Source organism: Lissotriton vulgaris, chromosome 1_1, assembly GCF_964263255.1.
Source record: "Lissotriton vulgaris chromosome 1_1, aLisVul1.2, whole genome shotgun sequence".
NCBI classification, from domain to species: domain Eukaryota; kingdom Metazoa; phylum Chordata; class Amphibia; order Caudata; family Salamandridae; genus Lissotriton; species Lissotriton vulgaris.
In genome coordinates this window covers 391,244,979-391,265,120 of record NC_141685.1, presented here as the reverse complement: position 1 = coordinate 391,265,120, position 20,142 = coordinate 391,244,979, and the positions used below count along the sequence as shown (strand labels likewise).

At 45.5% G+C, this 20,142-nt stretch overlaps 1 protein-coding gene across 1 annotated transcript in view; it reads left to right on the top strand.

The window, feature by feature from the left end:
- Positions 1 to 20,142, top strand: part of SLC1A7 (solute carrier family 1 member 7) — a 622,845-nt gene that overhangs the window by 570,079 nt on the left and 32,624 nt on the right. Inside the window, exons 9-10 of the mRNA XM_086936195.1 lie at positions 9,729 to 9,863; positions 11,288 to 11,387. Of these exons, the coding sequence (XP_086792321.1) occupies positions 9,729 to 9,863; positions 11,288 to 11,387 (235 nt within the window). The remainder of the gene's footprint in view (positions 1 to 9,728; positions 9,864 to 11,287; positions 11,388 to 20,142) is intronic.

The window sequence follows — 20,142 nt, the reverse complement described above, 5'->3', positions numbered from 1 at the left end:
TGATTTTGTACCCCAAATCCTTCATTTCCGATGGCACAAGGCAGCCAGACGGACGACCACAGTCGGGTCATCGGAAACCCACATTGCAATCCGGACATCGGTCGGAGATCCCTGCGCAGCCCTATGGATGCTCTTTTTCTCTGACCCCATCTCCGCAGTCGGAGAAAGACTGTCGAAGTCAGCGGTGAATCGAAGTACACGATGCATGCATCATAATCCGGCATTCAGAATGATCGCTTTCGACGAGATCATGGCAGTCTGACCACCCCCTGACAGGACTGCTGTGGCCGGTCCAACCGGCATCGTAATGAGGCCCAACATCAGTTTGATCTTTGTTCAATGCTGGTATTACTATAGCTTTTTCCATGATTGTGATACAGATGAAGGTGCCTATTCATAAACGCATTTTTGAACATGTAAAGTAGTACTCCTGTACTCTTTTGCATACTCTTACAAGCTTTACATCGAACATGTGAATATCCTGGGAATGTTCATATATAATTAGCATGAATGGAAATGGCTATGCATTTTGAACTTTTACTAACATGGAGATGGAGGTTTTCAGGGCCGAATCACAAGGGCATGTAGGAGTACTTAAGAGAGTACGTGTTTAATACTACCTCTCATTGGTGGAGCTGGAGCGATTTCCAGTGTGTGTGACTCACAGTATAGAAAATTAGCCACATCCATCTGGCAGGATTATGGTGGGGGAGTTGTGTGTGTCCAGTGGTGCATTGTAGAACATACTGTCCCAAGTATATGAATGGTGGACTGTGTGCTAGGTTACTGCCCTTCATGGAGAGCACATTTCCATTGTGTATCAGTCATGCAGCTTTCCTGCTAAACCTATGCAGTGCACAAATGACAGCTTCTGGTGATCTTATTTCTGCAATTATTTATCACTTGTCCATCACACAAGTGAAGTGTCTTAGTATGATTTGATCCCATTAAAATCGGTTTTTTTCATCACACACTTCAGAATTACAAAAAAAGCATGATGTTCATTGTTTGAACTTTTCTTGCTGTAGGTATATTTTTAAGTATTTGTAAAGTTCATTTATATGTATATAAATGCAGTTGTGTGGTAGAATACATATGACGTCCTGCAGCCTTTTCTTTCACACCGTTCATACTTCCTATACCCCAGCATGATTGTTATTTGGTTTACATTACGAAATTCCCTCAATTGCATTAAATCAAATCAACTCCAATCATCCTGTTAAATAAGTAGCAGTTTCTTATCAGGTTTGCACAGCACTTTACCTCTGCTTTGAACTCACATGAAATGCCACAAGATAAAAACAAAATGTAAAGTCCTCTTGTAGCTCATTGGCCTTCTGAATTGTTGTAAGTTGACCTTGGGGGCGTTGCAGCAACTGCCTCACTCCTGCTTCCAGCGCTCCGTTCAGAAATGGCGCTGGGTATCGGATCCTGGTTAAGATGCCGGTTGGACCGCACACTGACAGGCCGTGGGTAGCAGTCCGACCACCGACAGACCTTCCGTCCAACAGCCGCATTTCAATACAGGTGGTTGGACCCAAACGGTTAAAGGGAAGACCGCCGCGGATGACAGGATCATCTGATCCCGATGGGGCGGTAGTCAGAATCGCAATCCTAAATGGAGGCGGTGTTGAGACAGGGTCTGCCGCCTGGATTATGCTATTCCTTTTCGACGGGAAACATAATTTACAACGAAGGCAATACTACGCGTGACGTTTACTACGAGGCACTTACCACGTAAACGTCTTTTCCACGTGTATGCCTTCCACGACCGTCTTTACCACGCAAGTGGTATTCCTTCCAGTCGTCCAGCGTGTACGATCTGCGTGGGCTTGGGGGGCTGGAGGGGGGTCTCTCCCCCCCCCAAAAAAAACCTTCCAGTCGACCAACGTGTGTGGGTATGGAGGGGTTTTGGGGGGGTCCCCCCCCCCCAAAAATAACGAGCGGGTTAATAACATTAAAAAAAGGAATTCAGTGCCTCTGACGTTAAAGGAAAGAGCCTCCCAAAAGACGTCATAATAGAAGTCCTTTTTTAATTTTGGTAGACGTGTTTTGACGCTTGTTTCCGTGATGGATGGAAGTAAGGGCTGCTGGTGAAAGGCGTGCAGGAAAGAATATAATCTATATTAAAAAATATATATTTAAGCGCACATTAAAGAAAATGAATTTAAAAAGCAAAGGTAATTTGTTGTTTTAAAAATCGATGTATTGGGTTATGCAGTTAGACATATTTTATTTAGCCTATCACTATCATTATGTAGATTTCAATGACGGGACGTTAGATGTTTCGTAACGTTTTTTTTTTCTCGAAGTAAAATCCTACGTTCTAAAAAGCAGCGTGGTAAAGCCACTTGCGAAGTAAAATTTGCGTGGTAATGCCATGCGTGGTACTTGTTAGCGTGGATCGCATGAAAAGGTTGTCCGAAATGGATTTAGGGGGCCCCAAACAGAGCCCCCGTTCATCGTGGGCCAGGGCACAAGAAGTGCCCCACTCACCTCCATTCTCTGTGCCATGCACCACGTGGTGCATGGGCCACGGTGCATGAATGAGCAGGAAGTGCTCTTCTGCACAGCGGCTTCTGCTGTGGCCCTTTTCCTGGGCCGCATCATAAGACCCTGTGTAATGGAGCACTTTGTGACTGCCAGCCCGGCGGTGGCATCGTAATGTGGGAGTCAAACTACTGCCTGCTTGTCGGGCAGCCTCCTGACTGCTGTGATAGCGGGCGGTGTTCCGATCGGCCACTATCGTAATCAGCCCCTAAGTGCTAAAAATCCTTTTAAACGCCCAAATATTCCTGTGCAATGTTAGCTGACCAGGACTAGCATGACTCAGTGTGGTCCTGGTACTTTACCTACTTTAAGAGCCTTTGTTGCAGTCAATGCAACCTCAAAGGTAAGTCATTTGTGAGTTCTTTCACATTGGATTTCTAGTTGACAATATATTCTTAATTGGGATATTATCTTTCTTAAACAGTGAACCAAAGTATTGCACTCATGCATTACTTAATTTGTAAAAGAATGAGTGCAGGTGCCCAAAGCTGTGCTCAGGCAGTAGTGATGCTAAATATCAGCGCACCAAGTACTGTAGAGTCTTCGATTCATCTCAGGCCTCTTTAGTCCACTACCAGCAGAGGTCGAAGTAGGCAGAATCTGAGGGGCATGACGTGCCCGTACTTTTTGAAGTTAACAAAAACAGTTCTGCATATTACTCCGTATTTGTCACGTCGGCGCCGCAAGAAACACACAAGAGACGGTATGGTCGGTCAGCGTCCTCCTTTATTTGTTTGCACTACAGGTACATATATGTCGCGCTGTGCATGGGCTGCGCTCGTGGTCCTCTGACCTCTCACGCCCAGGTCCTGCGTTGTACTGCCCCCTGACCCCTTCCCCTGACCGGATGTGGTGTCCGGTGTCCCTGTCCCCCTGACCCTGAGCCCCAGGGTCCTAGTGCCATCATGTGGGCACGACATCTCCCCCCTTGTTGCACGAAAAAGTTTCTTACCAATTGTCCCCATGACTCATGACAGTGATATTAGAGAGAGATGCAGAAGAGTGAGAGAGGGAGATAGGGAGGGAGATAGAGAGAGAGAGAGAGAGAGAGAGAGAGAGAGAGAGAGAGAGAGAGAGAGAGAGAGAGAGAGAGAGAGAGAGAGAGAGAGAGAGAGAGAGAGAGAGAGAGAGTCCCCTCACATCTCTTCGATCAGTCTCTTGGTCTTCTTGCACTCTCGCCTTGGTCGTTGCTCTCCGACGGCTGGTGATGGATCTTCCCGCAATATCTCTCTTGTCAGTTCGTTCTTTGGCGTGTCCTCTTCTTTTTTTGTTTTCACTTCCTTGAAATGAGAACTGTTTCTTGTGATCTGGCGTTGGCCGGCTGCGGCTGTGATCATAGGCCCGTTCACCACCTTCAGCGGATCCTTTGCGATTGCGCTATCTGACTTCCTCACTTGCCGCTGTTTCACAAACACCATGTCCCCTTCCTCTATCTTGTGGTCCGTTGCGTGTCTTCTTTGATCGGCGTATTCTTTCATTTTCTCTTTCTGTCCCTTGTCTTTGATGGCGATGTCTTTCCGTTCCGCTTTTCCTCCTTCTTTTATCTTCTGCAGTCTTGTTCTGCTTACTCGCCCTAGTACCAGTTCCGCGGGGCACTTCCCCGTGGAACTGTGTGGTGTGTTCCGATAGTCCCTCAGTACCTGGCACAGGGCTTGTCCAATCAAAATTTCGGTCAGTTTTGCTCTTTGCACCGCCTTCTTGATGGTCCCCATGAACCGCTCAGCCATCCCGTTAGCTTGCGGCCACAGTGGCGTTATTCGTCTGTGATGTATACCTAGGTACGCCATGAACCTCTTGAATTCTTCGCTTGAAAATGGTGGGCCATTGTCTGTTTTCAATGTTTGTGGCGAACCCCATGCTGCAAAGATGTCATCCAGCACTGGTAGCGTAGCGTTCGCCGATGTTGACGATACTGGCTTTACTAGGGGGAACCTAGAGTACTCGTCAATCACGACCAGAAAATAGCTTCCTGTTTCTAGCGGCCCGTAGAAATCTGCTGCCAGCTCTGTCCACACGGCCTGTGGTAGCGGGGACATTTGCAGGGGTTCTGGTTTTGGCGGTGAGCCTGTTATTTGGCACATGTGGCACTTTGTCACCGTCTCTTCGACCATTCTATCAAGTCCCGGGAACCACACTTTTTCCCGCAGCATCTTTTTGGTTGCTACCATGCCCCGGTGTGACTCGTGTGCCAAATCCACTGTTCTTCTTCTCAGCGTTTGGGGTATCACTATTCTCGTGTCTCTCATTATTGTTCCGTTTTCACATTCTGACAATTCCTCATTGATTCTTTTGAATGCCAGCAGTTCTTCTTTGTCTATTCCTCTTCCTACGCACATGTTGCTGGTCGCATGTCTCCATCGTTGTGCCCTGTTGATCCTCATTGCCTCTTGCATGGTGTCATCCTGTTTCGTTTCTTGTTTCAGTTCATTCGCTGTTATTGTCGCAGGTGTACTCAGTCTTACTGCAAAATTCAGGTACTCTTCTGCCATTGTGGTCGCTTGTGAATCCTGTGGTAGGGGGTGCCTTGATACGTAGTCGGCTGGGTTTTGCTCTTTTCCCGGCTTGGGGATGATTTTAAAATTGTAATCCATGAGCCTTATTCCCCACCTCTCTATCCTTGGCAGTATCTTTGCATTCGGGTTACCATACATTGTTATCAACGCCTGATGGTCCGTTACTATCGTGAACGGCTTCCCGTATACGAACATGTGATCGTGTTCACAGGCCCATACTACTGCCAGGCTCTCTTTCTCTGGTTGTGAATATCCTTTCTCAACTTCTGTCAGACTCTTGCTCCCATATGCAACGATGTGTCTTGGGGAATCTCTCCCGGGCTGATGTTGTGCTAGAATTGCTCCCAACCCGACGGGGCAGGCATCCACTGTCAGCTCGGTACATAGTCTCGGGTCAAAGTAGGCCAAGTGATCCACTGCTGTCACTGCCCTCCTTATCTCCTCAAACCCTTTGTCACACTCGCTGGTCCACCTAAAATGTTGTCCTTGTTTCGTCAGCTCTCTCAGTGGCGCACTGACGGTGGCGAAGTCCTTAATGTAGCGCGCGCAGTAACTTGCTAGTCCAAGAAACGATCTCACTTCTGCCACGTCTGTGGGCTTCTTTGCTTTTTCTAGTGTCTCTACCTTGCTGTGGTCTGGCCGCATTCCATTTTTGGAAAAAATGTGACAGAAAAATACTAGCTCATTCCTCCCCAGTTCGCATTTTTCTTCATTGAACGTTAGGCCTGCTTCTTCCAGATGTGATCAGACCTCTCTTAGGGCCATTTCGTGTTCTTCGTCTGACTTGCCAAACACCAAGATATAATCACTGTAGTTCAGGCTGTTCTTGACCGGCCTGATGATTTGACGAATTGTCTCTTGAAAAATTTCTGCAGCCGATGAGATCCCGAAGCTCAAACGTTTGTACCTAAATAGTCCGAGGTGGGTGGAGAACGTCGTGATATACCGCGACTGGGGGTCTAGTTCAAGTTGGTGGTATCCCTTGCATAGATCCAGTTTTGAGAATCGTCTTGTGCCTGTGAGACAGCTGATCATGTCGTCTAGATGTGGGCCTGGATGTCGCTCACGTTCGATTGCCTTGTTTGGGATCCTCATGTCCACACATATTCTTATCTTCGATTTGTCTTTCTTTGGGACAGCCACGATGGGTGATACCCACGGTGTTGGTCCATCCGCTGGTTCTATGATGTCCTGTTTTAGTAGGGCTTCCAGCTCTTCCTCTACTTGTGGCTGTAGGTGTATGGGCACTCTTCTGTGATGTTGCGCGACTGGTCTTATTGTTTCATCTATGTGCAAGGTTATCTGCCGTCCTTTTAGCTTCCCCAGCCCTTTTGTCAGTTTTGGATATTCCTTTAGAATGTTCTTCTTTTCTGACATCCGATACGTCATTTCCATTAGCCCCATTACTTGTGCCGTGACTTTGCTCAGCAAACATGGCGCTGGGATATCTCCTTTGAGTACATGTATCTGGTCCGTCAGTCATTTGTCTTTGTATCTTAGTTCTTCTTTGAATTTCCCTAAGTTGATCACTGGTCGTTTTGCACCCCATGTGAAGACTTTCATTCGGGACGGCTTCAAGGTCGGCTTCACTTCCATCTTCTCGTATTCGGAGACGCACATGATATTGCACGTTGCGCCACTGTCCAAGACGAATGTGGCATCGTGTGGCCCCACTTTTATTGTTACTGATTCTGTTTTCTTTATTTTCTTCTTGTCTACCAAGCATATTGTTTCATCGCACTCTTCTTCGTCTGAGTCTGTGTTGACCTCTGTCATGAGGTATAGCCGCTCCGTTTTCTCTTCTTCGCAATCTTCCCCTGATTCTGCAGACGAATTCCTCACTCCTGTCTCGACATGCCTGATGTGTCTGCACGTCTGCATCCTTCCTCTGCTCGTTCTTCCGCGATCATTCCTGAATTGCGCCCCTTGACATACGCTTGCATAATGATCTCTTCTATTGCACTTTCGGCACATCTGGCCAAACGCTGGGCATGGGCCTCGGTGTGGGAACTCTAGTCCACATCTGTAGCACGTTCCTTCTTGCTGCTTCCTCCCGGCTTGGCCGCCTCTGTCCTGGCCGCCTCTGTCTTGTCTCCAGTCTCCTGTTTTGTTGTTGCTCGCCATCCGATGAATTTGTTCCCCACCTCTTCCTTTGCCACGTTTCATTTCTTTCGCGTGTGCTGTTGCTCGCACTTCTGCCCTCGCTAGGTCTAGGATGTTCTCTAGTGCTATCGGCTCTTTCAATATTCTTGTTCGGAAATCGATGTCCCGACATTCTGTGATGATTAGTAGTCTTATGGCCTGCTCGTTATCAAACTTATCGAATTCACAGTGAGTTACTAGTTTCCTCAACCTCGTTGCGAAGTCGTCTAGCGATTCGTCAGCCTGTTGGGAGGCGATCGTGAAGCTATATCTCTCGAAATCGACATTTCTTTGTGTATCGAACTTATCCGTCAGGCATTTTATTAACTTGTCATAGGTGTTGACATCCGCAGTTGGCAGTGTCACCAGCAGGTCCTCAAACTCATTGCCCACTAGATTCAGAAACAGTCCTCGTTTCTTGGCTTCTGTGACGTCTGTTGCGTCGATGTAGTTTTCAAAACGCCTGAGCCATTTCTCCCACCTTATCCCTGTTTGCGGTTCAGATAAGCTGAATGGCAGTGGTCTTCTGTATTGCGCGCTTGGTTTCGGGTCTGCCATTTGTGCTCTTTCTCTCCTCTTGTTTCCTGTTCTCTTTTGTCACTTTTGTCCTCTGTATTTCCTTGTTTCACTTCTCTTTCTTTTCTTTTCTGCCCCTGGTCTTTTACTCTTCTTTTCTTCTTCACTGGTCTTTTCTCTTTGCTATTTGTTCATGTGCTCTTTTCTGCTTTCTTTTGCCTTTGCCAGTGCCTTTATTTCCTTGCCAGTGCTTTTTTTTCACTTTCAGTTCTTTTGCCTATGTTATATGCTCTTCTGCACTTTTTATTGCTTCTTTTTGCCTTTGCCAGTGTTTTTTAACTGTTTTCGTGTTCTCTCAGGGGTGTCTTGTGTCATTTTCGCGCTGTGCCTGGCCTTAAAATGGCTGCCGCGCTCGTTCTGGGCTCTTATTGGCTCCTGGCACCTGGCCCCAATATGGCCGCCGAGACTCTCGCGAGAGCTCGCACTGGCTTTCTGTTCTCTTCTCTGTTCGTGCTCTTTTGCTGGGCGCTTACTGGGGCAGATGTTTCTTCCTGCGCGGCGATCGGGGTGGGCTCCCACGTCGCTGCAGACACTCCTGCTATGCTTCGGTCCTCTTCCTTACCCCGATGCGATCCAGGGTGGGCTCCTGGCTTCGCGTTACCACTCCTGCATGCCGGGTCCTCGATCCCACCTTCGTCGCCAGTTGTCACGTCGGCGCCGCAAGAAACACACAAGAGACGGTATGGTCGGTCAGCGTCCTCCTTTATTTGTTTGCACTACAGGTACATATATGTCGCGCTGTGCATGGGCTGGGCTCGTGGTCCCCTGACCTCTCACGCCCAGGTCCTGCGTCGTACTGCCCCCTGACTCCTTCCCCTGACCGAATGTGGTGCCCGGTGTCCTTGTCCCCCTGACCCTGAGCCCCAGGGTCCTAGTGCCATCATGTGGGCACGACATCATTCTATTTTGGAAGCACTTTTTTTTATCTTAAACCTAATTCTTTTTGTGCACTTTGCCGAAGGCTATCTTATATACACCAGGTGTAACTCTGTGCCTATTCACATGCTTTTGTTGCAGGCAAGGACCACCCAACACTTAAAACTCACAAGTCACTATTTCCCACTGCACTACCAAAAAAGTGCATCTCTTAATGATTAGTTTAACTTGCATTTTTTTTTCATTTAAGGTGTGTGCTATTTTGCATGCAGTTACTTGAAGGTGAAAGACCAACTAAATAGTTACAGAATATTGTGTTCTTTTTAACCATGACTTTGATCCCGCCCCCAAATTCACGGACCCCGCCCCCATTGAATTTAGGATGACAGTTCCCATACTTTTTTTAATGCACTTCCACCACTGACTACCAGACACTATATCCAGTAGCGGTCGGTGGTGGGAGTAGCTGCCAGGCAACGAATTTTGTTGCGTGCACTGCATCGCATTTGGGAATGCAGTGCGAGCAACAAAATGTGTTTTATTTATTTATATGCTTACTTACCTGTAATCCTCCGTAATCCATAGATTACTACCCCCCACTCTGCCCCTCTCAACGTCACTGCCCGGCAGCTACTCCCACCACCGACCGCTACTGGCTATATCCGCCTTTATCTCAGCCTTGACATCCCTGCGTTCGCCCTCTGTGCCGCTTCTCCGTCTTTCTGTTCCCCCTTTTTCCCGTTTGTGTTTTTTTCCCTTTCTTGCTCGCGGTCAACATCTGATGAAGATGTCCTGAAAACTTAGTGACAGTGGCCTCACTCGCAACCACCGGCTATAATTAAGCACTGCGCTCCTGTACATTTTGGAGAGGAGAGGCTATTACTAACTCGGAACTTGGGAATGCGCAAACAAACACGTGTTTAGAAGATTTGGCCTCTTTAATTTGAGCAGGATTTATGAAAAAAATACTAATTTGTCCATTTGTTTCGCATACCTTTGGCATTTCATGATTGCAAAGAAAACATGCACATTAAACGCTTAATGCGTCTTTTTGTTTTTGTTTTTCAAAAGCATCACAGCAACAGCTGCCAGCATCGGTGCAGCAGGCATTCCACAAGCTGGTCTCGTGACAATGGTCATCGTGCTCACTTCCGTCGGGCTGCCCACTGATGACATCACCCTGATCATTGCCGTTGATTGGGCACTGTAAGTAAATGGAGAATCTTTAAAACTTTGTGTGCTCTTGTGTAGAAAACTTTTGAAAACGTTTTCTTATGAAGCTATAGTATTTTTATGGAATTGTTTGTCTGTAAAATGTACCGGACTTAAAATATAGGGGAGGTTAGCCATCGACTGTAACACGAACCTTAGACAACAATTCTCACTTCTGGTTGAAGAACACAGATTTCACAATAGACAGTAATGGGTTAATTGTTGGTTCAGCAAACAGTACCCATTGTCTATTGAATGACACTGTTTCTAAATGTCTTGAAATCTCATCTATTGTCTTGAGTGGCCACAAGGGGGTGTAAAGGTCATTTGTGGTCTGAAATGTAATATACGTCCTCTTACCTTCCCACACTCTCTATATCACCCTCATATCGCACATTTCAGTTGTATCTCTTCCAACTCTTTTGAAAATTATAGTTTCCACAGATTGCTTGGTGGTAGTCCCCAAAGTTAAACTACAGTGTAAAGATAAGAGGAGCTTTCTTTACCAGCTACAAAGGGCTTGGAAATGTCTTCCTTACAAAGGTCATCAAATAAATACAATGAGTACACCACTTATTTAACTCAAGATCTGGTTGTATCCATTGTAAGGGACATCACTGTATATCAGGTTATGCACGGATTGACCACTTCTCTATCTATATGCCAATGCACTTGCAGGGAAGCATCAAAATTGTAGAATTATTTGGCAGTTTTATCATCCTGCTGAATATAAAAATCCTGCATTAATTTCCAGCGGTGACTACCACAAGCTGAAGTTTGATGGAAAATTGACTAGTAAGGATGCATAATTCACCATCAGTAACAAGGCTCCTGTCTGTTATCCCCCACCTAGACTAGCACTGTGATCAATCATGCAATAACACTTTGTAGTTTGCAGGCTGTTAGGGCAGGATTCACCAGAAATAGAAAAATAGAGACTGTTAGTAAAGATCGCTGGTTAGTTTTAATTATTCATTCATTCATGTATTATTTTGTACTAAACGTGTGTAGAAAATCCTCATTAACTTTCCATAACATGTTGGATAGAACATTTGATTGATTAATTTTACATGTTCAGTTTTTCACCTTGGGTCACTATGCAAGTGAGGATATCGTCTTTGAAAGCTAAGGGCATTGCAGAAGTATCTAGTGATGTAGGTTGTGCACTTTGGAAATGTGCATTTATTTATTAACAATGTAACTGAAATCCCATTGGCTTAATCTGTATTTCATTGGTGTCCCTATTTTGAGGACAAAGTAAAGATACATTGTGATGACTGTACATCTAGTTGGAGGGATACTATGGAAAGCATGGGATCTATCTATAAACAAAGGGTGGGTTCTGGCTGGAGTTTAGTGGCATTGAACATTGCATTGGAATATCTAATGATAATAAAATTAAATGCATTATTTTGCAGAGATCGATTTAGAACAATGATCAACGTCTTGGGAGATGCCTTGGCAGCTGGTATCATGGCCCACGTCTGCAGAAAGGACTTTGAAAAGCAGAATGATGAGGTAAGATGATGCCTGTTAGCAAGCGTGGGAGTTTTACCTTAAACCAGATTATTATTCCATAGAGTACTAATTAATATTGAAGCAAACGTTCTTAATAGTCAAATAACTTATTGCCTTCAGATTATCCAAAGGCATGGATAGGTTACTATACTATCGACAACAATTAGAAACTTTACCATAATGTTTCCTTTCTTTTCAGATTATAAACATGTGAACATTTACAATACATTTGATGATATTCTTCTATACCCAGAAGTACCTTTCATTGTGAGGGTGGTTTTGAGAAACCATATCATATCAGAAACTACAAGTGTTGCAGGGTACAGACATCTGACTGAGCAATTGATTTTGCAGTTGCCATTTCTTTACAGTTTACATGGGTTGAGTGGTTTAAACTTGTGTCCATTGCCCTCTACTAGCATTGCACATGTTGTGTATAAGACTACTTGCTACATTCATGAGAAAGCTGTAGTAAAACAAACCAATAGGTAACATCAAATCAATACTAATTATTAGTGTCACAAAGAGCATGGCACAATATTTAGTCAAGGTTAAAACCACACAACTATTGAAGTCATGCAGTGCATTTAAGGATATAAGGACCAGATGTATGGAGCATCAACCGCGGCCCCTGCAGGTAAGAGCGGTAGGGTCGCGGGGGGATTTTGATGGACGATGACAAGGGGAAATTAATTATTTATTTAATTATCCCTCGTCATCCCCTGTCGAAATACCCCCACCACCCCCCACCCAGCCTCACTACTCTTACCTGCACGGGGCATGGCTGTGAAGCATTTTTACATTTGCAACGGTCTGATTTCCAGAATTGGGCCGTTTGCAAACGTAAAAAGGCATTTTTGCATGTACCAAGCCCAATTTGTGATTCGGTAACCTGTTACCAAATCGCAATTAGGGTTTGCGATTCGGTATTTGGAAGGGGAGTGTTTAGGGCATCCCTTCCCATGTTTTGCAAACGAAATGCAGTCGCGAAACATTCACATTTTAGCACCAACTTTAAATTTGTGGTAACCTCATGAAAATAGAACACAATTTCATGAGGCATTTGGTGGGCCTCCCTCGTAGCACCCCTTTAGTCCCCCTCCGTATCGATTAGGGCCTGCAACCCATCGAGGAAGAGATCGCCCTAAGGCCTATTACATTCTGGCGTAGGCTCTGGGCAACACCAGAGTTGTCCTGCTACAGAGCCGAACTCAGGGAGGTCCTACCTAGCCTAATTAATAAGAAAATCCTGTGGCTTGACCACATAAGGGCTCTCAGTACCAAGAAAGGAAGACTTTACCTCTGGAAAACACCCGAATTAGCGTGCCCACTAATAACCAGGGTAGATCTTGTGTGGTTTAATAACCACCACAATCTAACAATCCTCCAAGAAAGGTCCACCGGTGGCCGGCTGACACTAGAGTTTCTACAAGTGAAGGCTGAATACAGAAAAGAAGAGAAACCTGGATGTGATCTATCCTCGTTTGGCCAGGATACTCTTTATTTAATTTAGATTAGGGACTCTTCCACTTATGACGTTCACCATTAAATGGGATAAAGAAAAGAGGGAAGAATGCCCGGCGTGTAAATATAGGGTAGAGTTTGAAATCCATGTGTTTTTCCTCTGCCCTGTATACTCTATACCACGCAAACGATGGTTAGCCCCAATATGCAGAAATCTTGGGTTCAGGCATTGTTTACAGGCATACAGGATATTAAAATATGACACTCATTACCCTATTGTTTTTGCTGTCTCGTGCTTCCTGAATGGTATGTGGCATAAGCTAGCTTGAATCCAGTGGCGCAGCAAGCAAGGGCCCCATGTCTAGGCATACCCTCAGGGATGGACTGGCTACCGTGCTTTCCTTAATAAACAATGCAAAACAAATGTTTATAAAAGTACTCTTTAAAGCTATTTGTTATGCATTGTTTATTTCGAAGTGCTGGAAACTCCTCAGGAACAAAATCAGCCCCTCAGCAGTGAATCTGGACCCCGCCCTGCCACCCCAGCAAAAAGCGCCCGGTAGCCAGTCCGGCCCTGCATACCCTTAGTCACTTAGGACGTACATAGCAACTTCACAAAATAAAATGATGGATGGAGTGTTGAAACCTTTTAAACACTCTCCCCCAGTCAAAGATCTGGGTTTAATACATCATTATTTTGCTCTCCACATCAACCCATTTTGGACTCAGCCATATGGAAATCAGTCTTGACCCTGCTCCACATGAGAACAGTCCAGCCCAAACTGCCAAGCCAGGTCATCTCTGGACCAGGTACAAGCATCAGCGTATCACACCTTATTAGCCAGGATAGCTTGAATTTAGTGATTCAGCAAGCAAGGGACCCACATCTGGGCATACCCATAGCCACTTAGGACTCACATAGCAACATCACAAAATAGAATGATGGACGGAGTGTTGAAACTTTTCAAATGCTCACCCCCTGTCACAGATCTGAGTTTAGTCCATCGTTTTTTTGCTCACCACATCACCCCACAACAATTAAGATGGTGGGTTCACATAATGAAGGTAGTTCATATCCTGGTGGAGAGAATACTTTAGTATGGTTGAGGGTGATTAACCAAGGTGTCTGTCAACTAGGAGGAACTTGAGGTCCATTTTGAAGGTGACCAGGAAGGTGGTTAGGTGGAGGGAGGAAGGTCGCGAGTTCCATATTCCTATGGCACTACCAGAGAATGACTGGCTTATATACCATTCGTGACTGAAGGTGGGGGGTTCCAGGAGTAGGATTGGACATTACTAGAACCCCTATGTACCCCAGGGATTTTCAGTTTCTTGAAGTTTTGAATTGGGCACATGGTTCAATGGGAAGCCATTGGAGGGTTAGTTGGGCAGGGGAAATGTAGTCAAATTTCTTAGTAATAATAATAATAATAAAGCCATTTGTAGAGCACCTGGTTACACTCAGAACAGTGTGCCCCAGAGAGCCCACCACTGAAAAGAGCAATTAAGACTGTGACAGACTAAGCACATTCTCTCATATGCGAGGGAAGAGATGGGTCTTTAACTTTAGGCGAAACCTCATCTCAGATGGTTCCATTCGTAGTTCAATGGGGAGTTTGTTCCAGTGACTAGCCGCCAGATAACAAAATGATCGGCCTCCCATTCTTGCCCTAAAGATGCGGGGCACTGTGAACAACATACTCCCTAACGACCTGAGATTTCGTTTAGGGCGGTGAATAGTTAGGAGCTTTTTCAAATAAGACGGTCCTTTCTCATGGGCTATACGATGGGAGATGCATAATGCTTTAAATAAAATGCGCTCTCTAGTGGGTAGCCAGTGTAACTTCGCTAAAGCTTGCTTCCCTGATGCTTTTCTCTGCAGATTCAGCACCAAACGTGCAGCCGCATTTTGGACTCTTTGGAACTGTTTTAGCCCCTTCTGACTAAGACCAATAAACAGAGCATTTCTATAGAAGTGTGGCGTAACTAGGGTGTGAATCAAGGATTTCCTAGTACTGATGGGCAGAAGGTCTAGTACCTTCCGTAACGTTTTGAGAATTGCATAACACCTGTGTGTCACTTTTGTGATATGCTTCCCAAACGAAAGCTCTGAATCCAACAGGACTCCTAGGTTCTTTGCTGTTTCTGTCGGGGCAGGGGTCTGACCTAATTCTGCGGGACACCAAGCTGATGGGCAGAAGGTCTAGTACCTTCCGTAACGTTTTGAGAATTGCATAACACCTGCGTGTCACTTTTGTGATATGCTTCCCAAACGAAAGCTCTGAATCCAACAGGACTCCTAAGTTCTTTGCTGTTTCTGTCAGGGCAGGGGTCTGACCAAATTCTGCCGGCCACAAAGCTGATGACCAAATGGAAGGGGTTCTCCCAATTATTAGCACCTCTGTCTTATTCCTATTAAGACGTAGACAGTTATTGTTCATCCAACTTGCCACCGTTGTCAGACAGGTGGAAAAATTTACAGCTGCCTCACTCTGGCCTAGTTGTGTATCATCGACATAGGTAATGATATCTACACCAATGATTCCACTATGCGGGCAAGGGGTTCCATATAAAGGTTGAATAATGGTGGGCTCAAACTGGAGCCCTGTGGAACCCCATGCTTCAGCAGTCTAGACAAAGATTTAAATGGGGGGCAGTGGACTTGAAAGCTTCTATTCTCCAGGAAGGACTTTATCCACTCATAGGCTGATCCTACCATTCCTATCTCTGACAGCTGTGTCAGCAGCGTGGTGTGCGACACGGTGTCAAATGCCGCACTTAGATCTAAAAGTACCAACGCTGCTGTCTGTCCCTCATCCGCTGTCTGTCTCAATATTTCTGAGACTTAAAATGAGGTGCACTGCTGCATGTAGTGCTGCTCTCAGTGGGCCTAGGTGAACTTTAGAAATGCCTGAGAGAAGGGCTATTACATTATTTAGCGTGGAGAGAACGAGAGAGTGCATCACTGTTTTGAGGTCTTCTTCTGGGATCAATTATCTGATGCCCCTAAGCTGCCTAAGTTGGTGTCATGTGCTTTATGCCGTGGCTGCAATGTTGTGTGGAGATTGAGATGACTGTCAAGGATAATAGCAAGTGATCAAGCACTCTGGACAATGGCAGGGCTACCACCCATGGCGGTAAAGTTGGCCATCCATTAGTTGGGTTGAGTTTTAAATGGTGGAAGACAACCAGTTCTGAATCTTTAGGAGCATGTGTGAAAGGAGGTCAGTGTTTCAGGGGATGAGATTTTCAAGTATATTTGACTGGTAGTGTAGAGGTAGAAGAGAATCCCAGAATTTCTGAGTTCTAGGTACAGGTTAAAGAGAGGTGGGGAGAGAATCGAGCTTTAAGAGACCCCCCCTAATGTACACTGACTGGTCTTGAGAGAGAGTTACCTATTTCACAATTTGGGAACGGTTGGCTAAGTATGAGGAGAACCAGTTCAGAACTTCACATCCCATGCGTTATTCATGAGTGCAAAGGAGGTCCAGACGTTTGACAGTGACAAATATATGGGACAAGTCCAGGAGGACCTTGAGGTAGGAGTTACTGGAGTTGCGGATTAAAACGGAGTCGTCAACTATTTGGAGGATTGCAGTTTCTGTACTATGACCCTGGCGGAAACCCAATTGGAGAGTGTTAGGAGGTTGTTTGTACCGAGTTGGGATGCTACACAATTTTCAATGACTTTGCTTAAAAAAATGGGAGTGTGGATACTGCATGGTTGTTGCTCATGTTCGCTGGATTGAGAGATTGTTTTTTAAAGAGAGGAGAAACTTGACCCACTTTTAGTCATTCTGGAAATAGGTCCTATTGGAGAGAGGAGTTTACCATGTTGGTCATTATGGTGAGTAGGTGTGTGGCAAGAGATTTGCCAATAGAACCAGGAATGGCATCCTGAAGGTGATTCGGGGTTTTACTTTGAAAGTTGTTTGCCAAAATTGGGGCGAAAGAAGACTACGAATGCAGCACCTTGTGTGATAGAATCTCCGTGTCTGGGGAGTCGCTGGTGGGTAGCGAGATATGGATGTTTCTAAGAAATCAACTAAGGTTTTGCAGCAAGCCACTGATGACTTGGGCAATCTGTTATAACAAGGAACAAGAGCAAGCCATATGTCCTTGCGAACTGGGTAAAGCTAGTCAGCCAACAAACAATGTTCACAAGGAACTCATTTGATCAATAAATGTGGGAATAAGGCATGGTATATCACTTCCTTGTACCTAAAATGTAACTTTGTAGTCAGAACAGGGAGTTTTATCTTAAAAAGCTTAGAGGCCTTGTCGTGTCCACGCAGTGGGCACCACACAGTACAATGACCCACAGGACACAGGTTGGTGCACTCACGAATCTTTATTGCTTTCCATATGCAGCTGGCTGTACACACGTCCGTCCTCGTGGTCGCCCTAGTCAGATCTGTCCTCTTCCTGTCCCCTGACCGGATGTGGTGTCCGGTGACCTGGTCACCTCCCTCATGACCCACAGGGTCCTAGTGTCCTGTCCTCGGTCCCTACTTGTCAGGTCACCACATCTCCCCCTTTGTTGTGAACAAAATATTCATGATGCTGTTTTCTTGACCAGTTCCGACCCTTCAGCCCTTGACTGCATTTGCATGATGTTGAGGTGAGAAAAGAAAAGGGAGAGGAGAGAGAGAGAGAGAGAGAGAGAGAGAGAGAGAGAGAGAGAGAGAGAGAGAGAGAGAGAGAGAGGGGGAGAGGGAGGGAGAGGGAGAGAGAGAGAGAGAGAGAGAGATGTTCTGTCAGTCTCGTCGACCCTTCTCCCCAGTCTCTGCTTCCTACTTTTTTCTACGTAGTTTCTTTGTCCCCTTGACCTCCTTCTTTGGTCGTCGTTTTCTGTCATCATCTTTGTTTCTGCTTTTCAGTTGTCCTCCGTCTGCTCTCAGCTTGCCAGCCGCTCTTTCTCTTTGTCGTTGCTCTCTCCTTTTGGCCTTGTTTCTGTTCTTCCTTTGTCCTCCTTCTGCTCCCTTTTTGCCAGTCTCTCGTCGTCTTGACCGTTGCTCTCTGCCCTCTGCTGTGCTTCGTGTTCCTTTCTTTCTGCAGCTGCCCTTTGTTGTATTTGTTCCCTCAATGATTCTTTTTTGTTCTCTTCCTCTTTCTTTGTTCCCTGAGTCTTCTCTTTGCTTTCTCTCAGCATGTCTGTTGTCTTTGTTATATGTCATCGTTATAAGGCCCATCGTTTGGGCTGTGCTGTTGCTCATCAGGCATGGCCCTGGGACATCGTCTTGTAGAACATGAATGTCCTCCCTTTTTATTGTGTCCTTGTATCTCAGTTCCTCTGTGAATTTTCCCAAGTTGGTTATTTGTTTCCTTGCCCCCCAGGTAAAAACCTTTGCCTGGGACGCTCTCAGTGCCTGCTTTATTTCCATTCTCTCGTATTCCGATATACACATGACGTTGCATGTTGCACCACTGTCCAGTACAAAGTCTGTTTCATGCGCTCCTACTCTTATCTTTGCCTGGTCCGTCTTTCCTCTGGTGCTTCTGTCTGCTGGCTGTGTTGTCTCTCCTGCTTCTCCTTCCTCGCTCCGCTCGGTGTGCACCTCCGACATGTGATATAGTCTTTCCGCTTTGACTTCTTCCTCTTCTTCGCCTGACCCTTGTGATGAACTTCTCCTTTCGTTGTCGACATACCTCACATGTCTTGTTGTCGATTCCTGTTGTCTTCCTGTTCTCCCCTTGTCGTCTCCTCTGAATTGTGCACCTTGGCACATACTGGCGTAGTGATTTCTTCCACCACATCTTCTGCACGTCTGGCCAAATGCTGGGCATGGACCTCTGTGTGGAAATTCCATTCCACACTTGTAGCATGTTCCTTCAGGTCGTCTCCTCTCTTTTTGTTCCCTCCAGTCATTCTTCCATCGGTCTGTGCGATATCTGCTTGTCGTAAAGTGTGCGTTTTCAATTTCAACGCTCTTCCCTCTTTCCATTTCTTTGGCATGTTCCGTTGCTCTCGCCTCTGCTCTCGCTAGTGACAGGATGTTCTCCAATGAGGTCAGTTCCTTTAGTATTCTTGCTCTGAATCCGGTGTCGCGACAGCTTTCTATGATCCGTAGTCTTATTGCTTGTTCGTTATCAAATTTGTCAAACTCACAATGTGTTACCAACTTTATCAGCCTTGTTGCGAAGTCGTCTAGTGTTTCGCCGACTTGTTGACATGCAATGGTAAAAGTATATCGTTCGAAATCAATGTTGCGCTGTGGGTCGAGTTTGGCTGTTAGACATTTCTTTAGTTGTTCATATGTTTTTGTTTCTTCGATAGGCAGTGTCACCAGGAGTTCTTCAACGTCATCCCCTGCTAAGTTCAACAGTAAACCTAGTTTCTTTCCATCTGCTACATCTGTATCTTCTACATATCTTTCAAACCGTCTGATCCATTTCTCCCACCTTATTCCTGTTTGTGGCTCCGATAAGTTGAACGGTAGTGGTCTCCTGTATTGTGCACTGGGCTTTGGATCTGCCATTCTTTCCTTCTTCCTTTTGTCTGCTCTTTCTTCTTTTATTTCCCTTTTCTTCTTCTTCTACTGTTCTTTATTTTATTCCAGCCTTTTCTTGGCTTTCCTTGTCTTTTCCTTGTCTTTTCTGTCCTTTCTCTTTGTGATCTTTTGTCCCTTTTCCTTCCTTTGTTTTACTTTATTTGGCCTCTTCTGGGCTTTCTTGGTCCTTTTTCCTTTTATTCTCTTCTTTTTCCTTGTATTATTTCTTTGTCTCTTTGTATTATTTCTTTGTCTTCTCCTTTTCTTAATTTCTTTTTTTTTTCTTTCTTATATATGCGTCTTTCTGGCCCTTATTTCTTCTTTCTTTTTACTTTCTTTGCATTCTTGCCTTTATTTTTCTCTTTTGGTGCCCTTTATACTTGTATGTGCTTTGTTTCGTCTACTTTCCACCTTTATTTCCCTTATTTCTCCGATCTTTGCGCTGTGCCTGACTCTTTAAAATAGCCGCCGACGTTTCCTTTGATTTGATTGGCTCCTGCGCCTGTTCTTAAAATGGCCGCCGGTGTTCTCGCGGGACTTCGCGTCCAATCAACGCGATGCCTGACTCCAAAATGGCCGCTGTATTTTTCTTCACGGTGATTGGTTCTCGCGCCTGACTTGAAAATGGCCGCCGAGACTCTCGCGAGAGCTCGCGCCAATTTCCTTTCACTTCGCGCTTTCTACACGGCGCTTACCGGAGCTAGCAGTCTTCTTCTCCGCATCAGTCGGGGTGAGCTCCCGCGTTGATGCGATTCTTCAAGGCACTTTTCCTCTTCTTTTCTGCACTACGCGATCCAGGG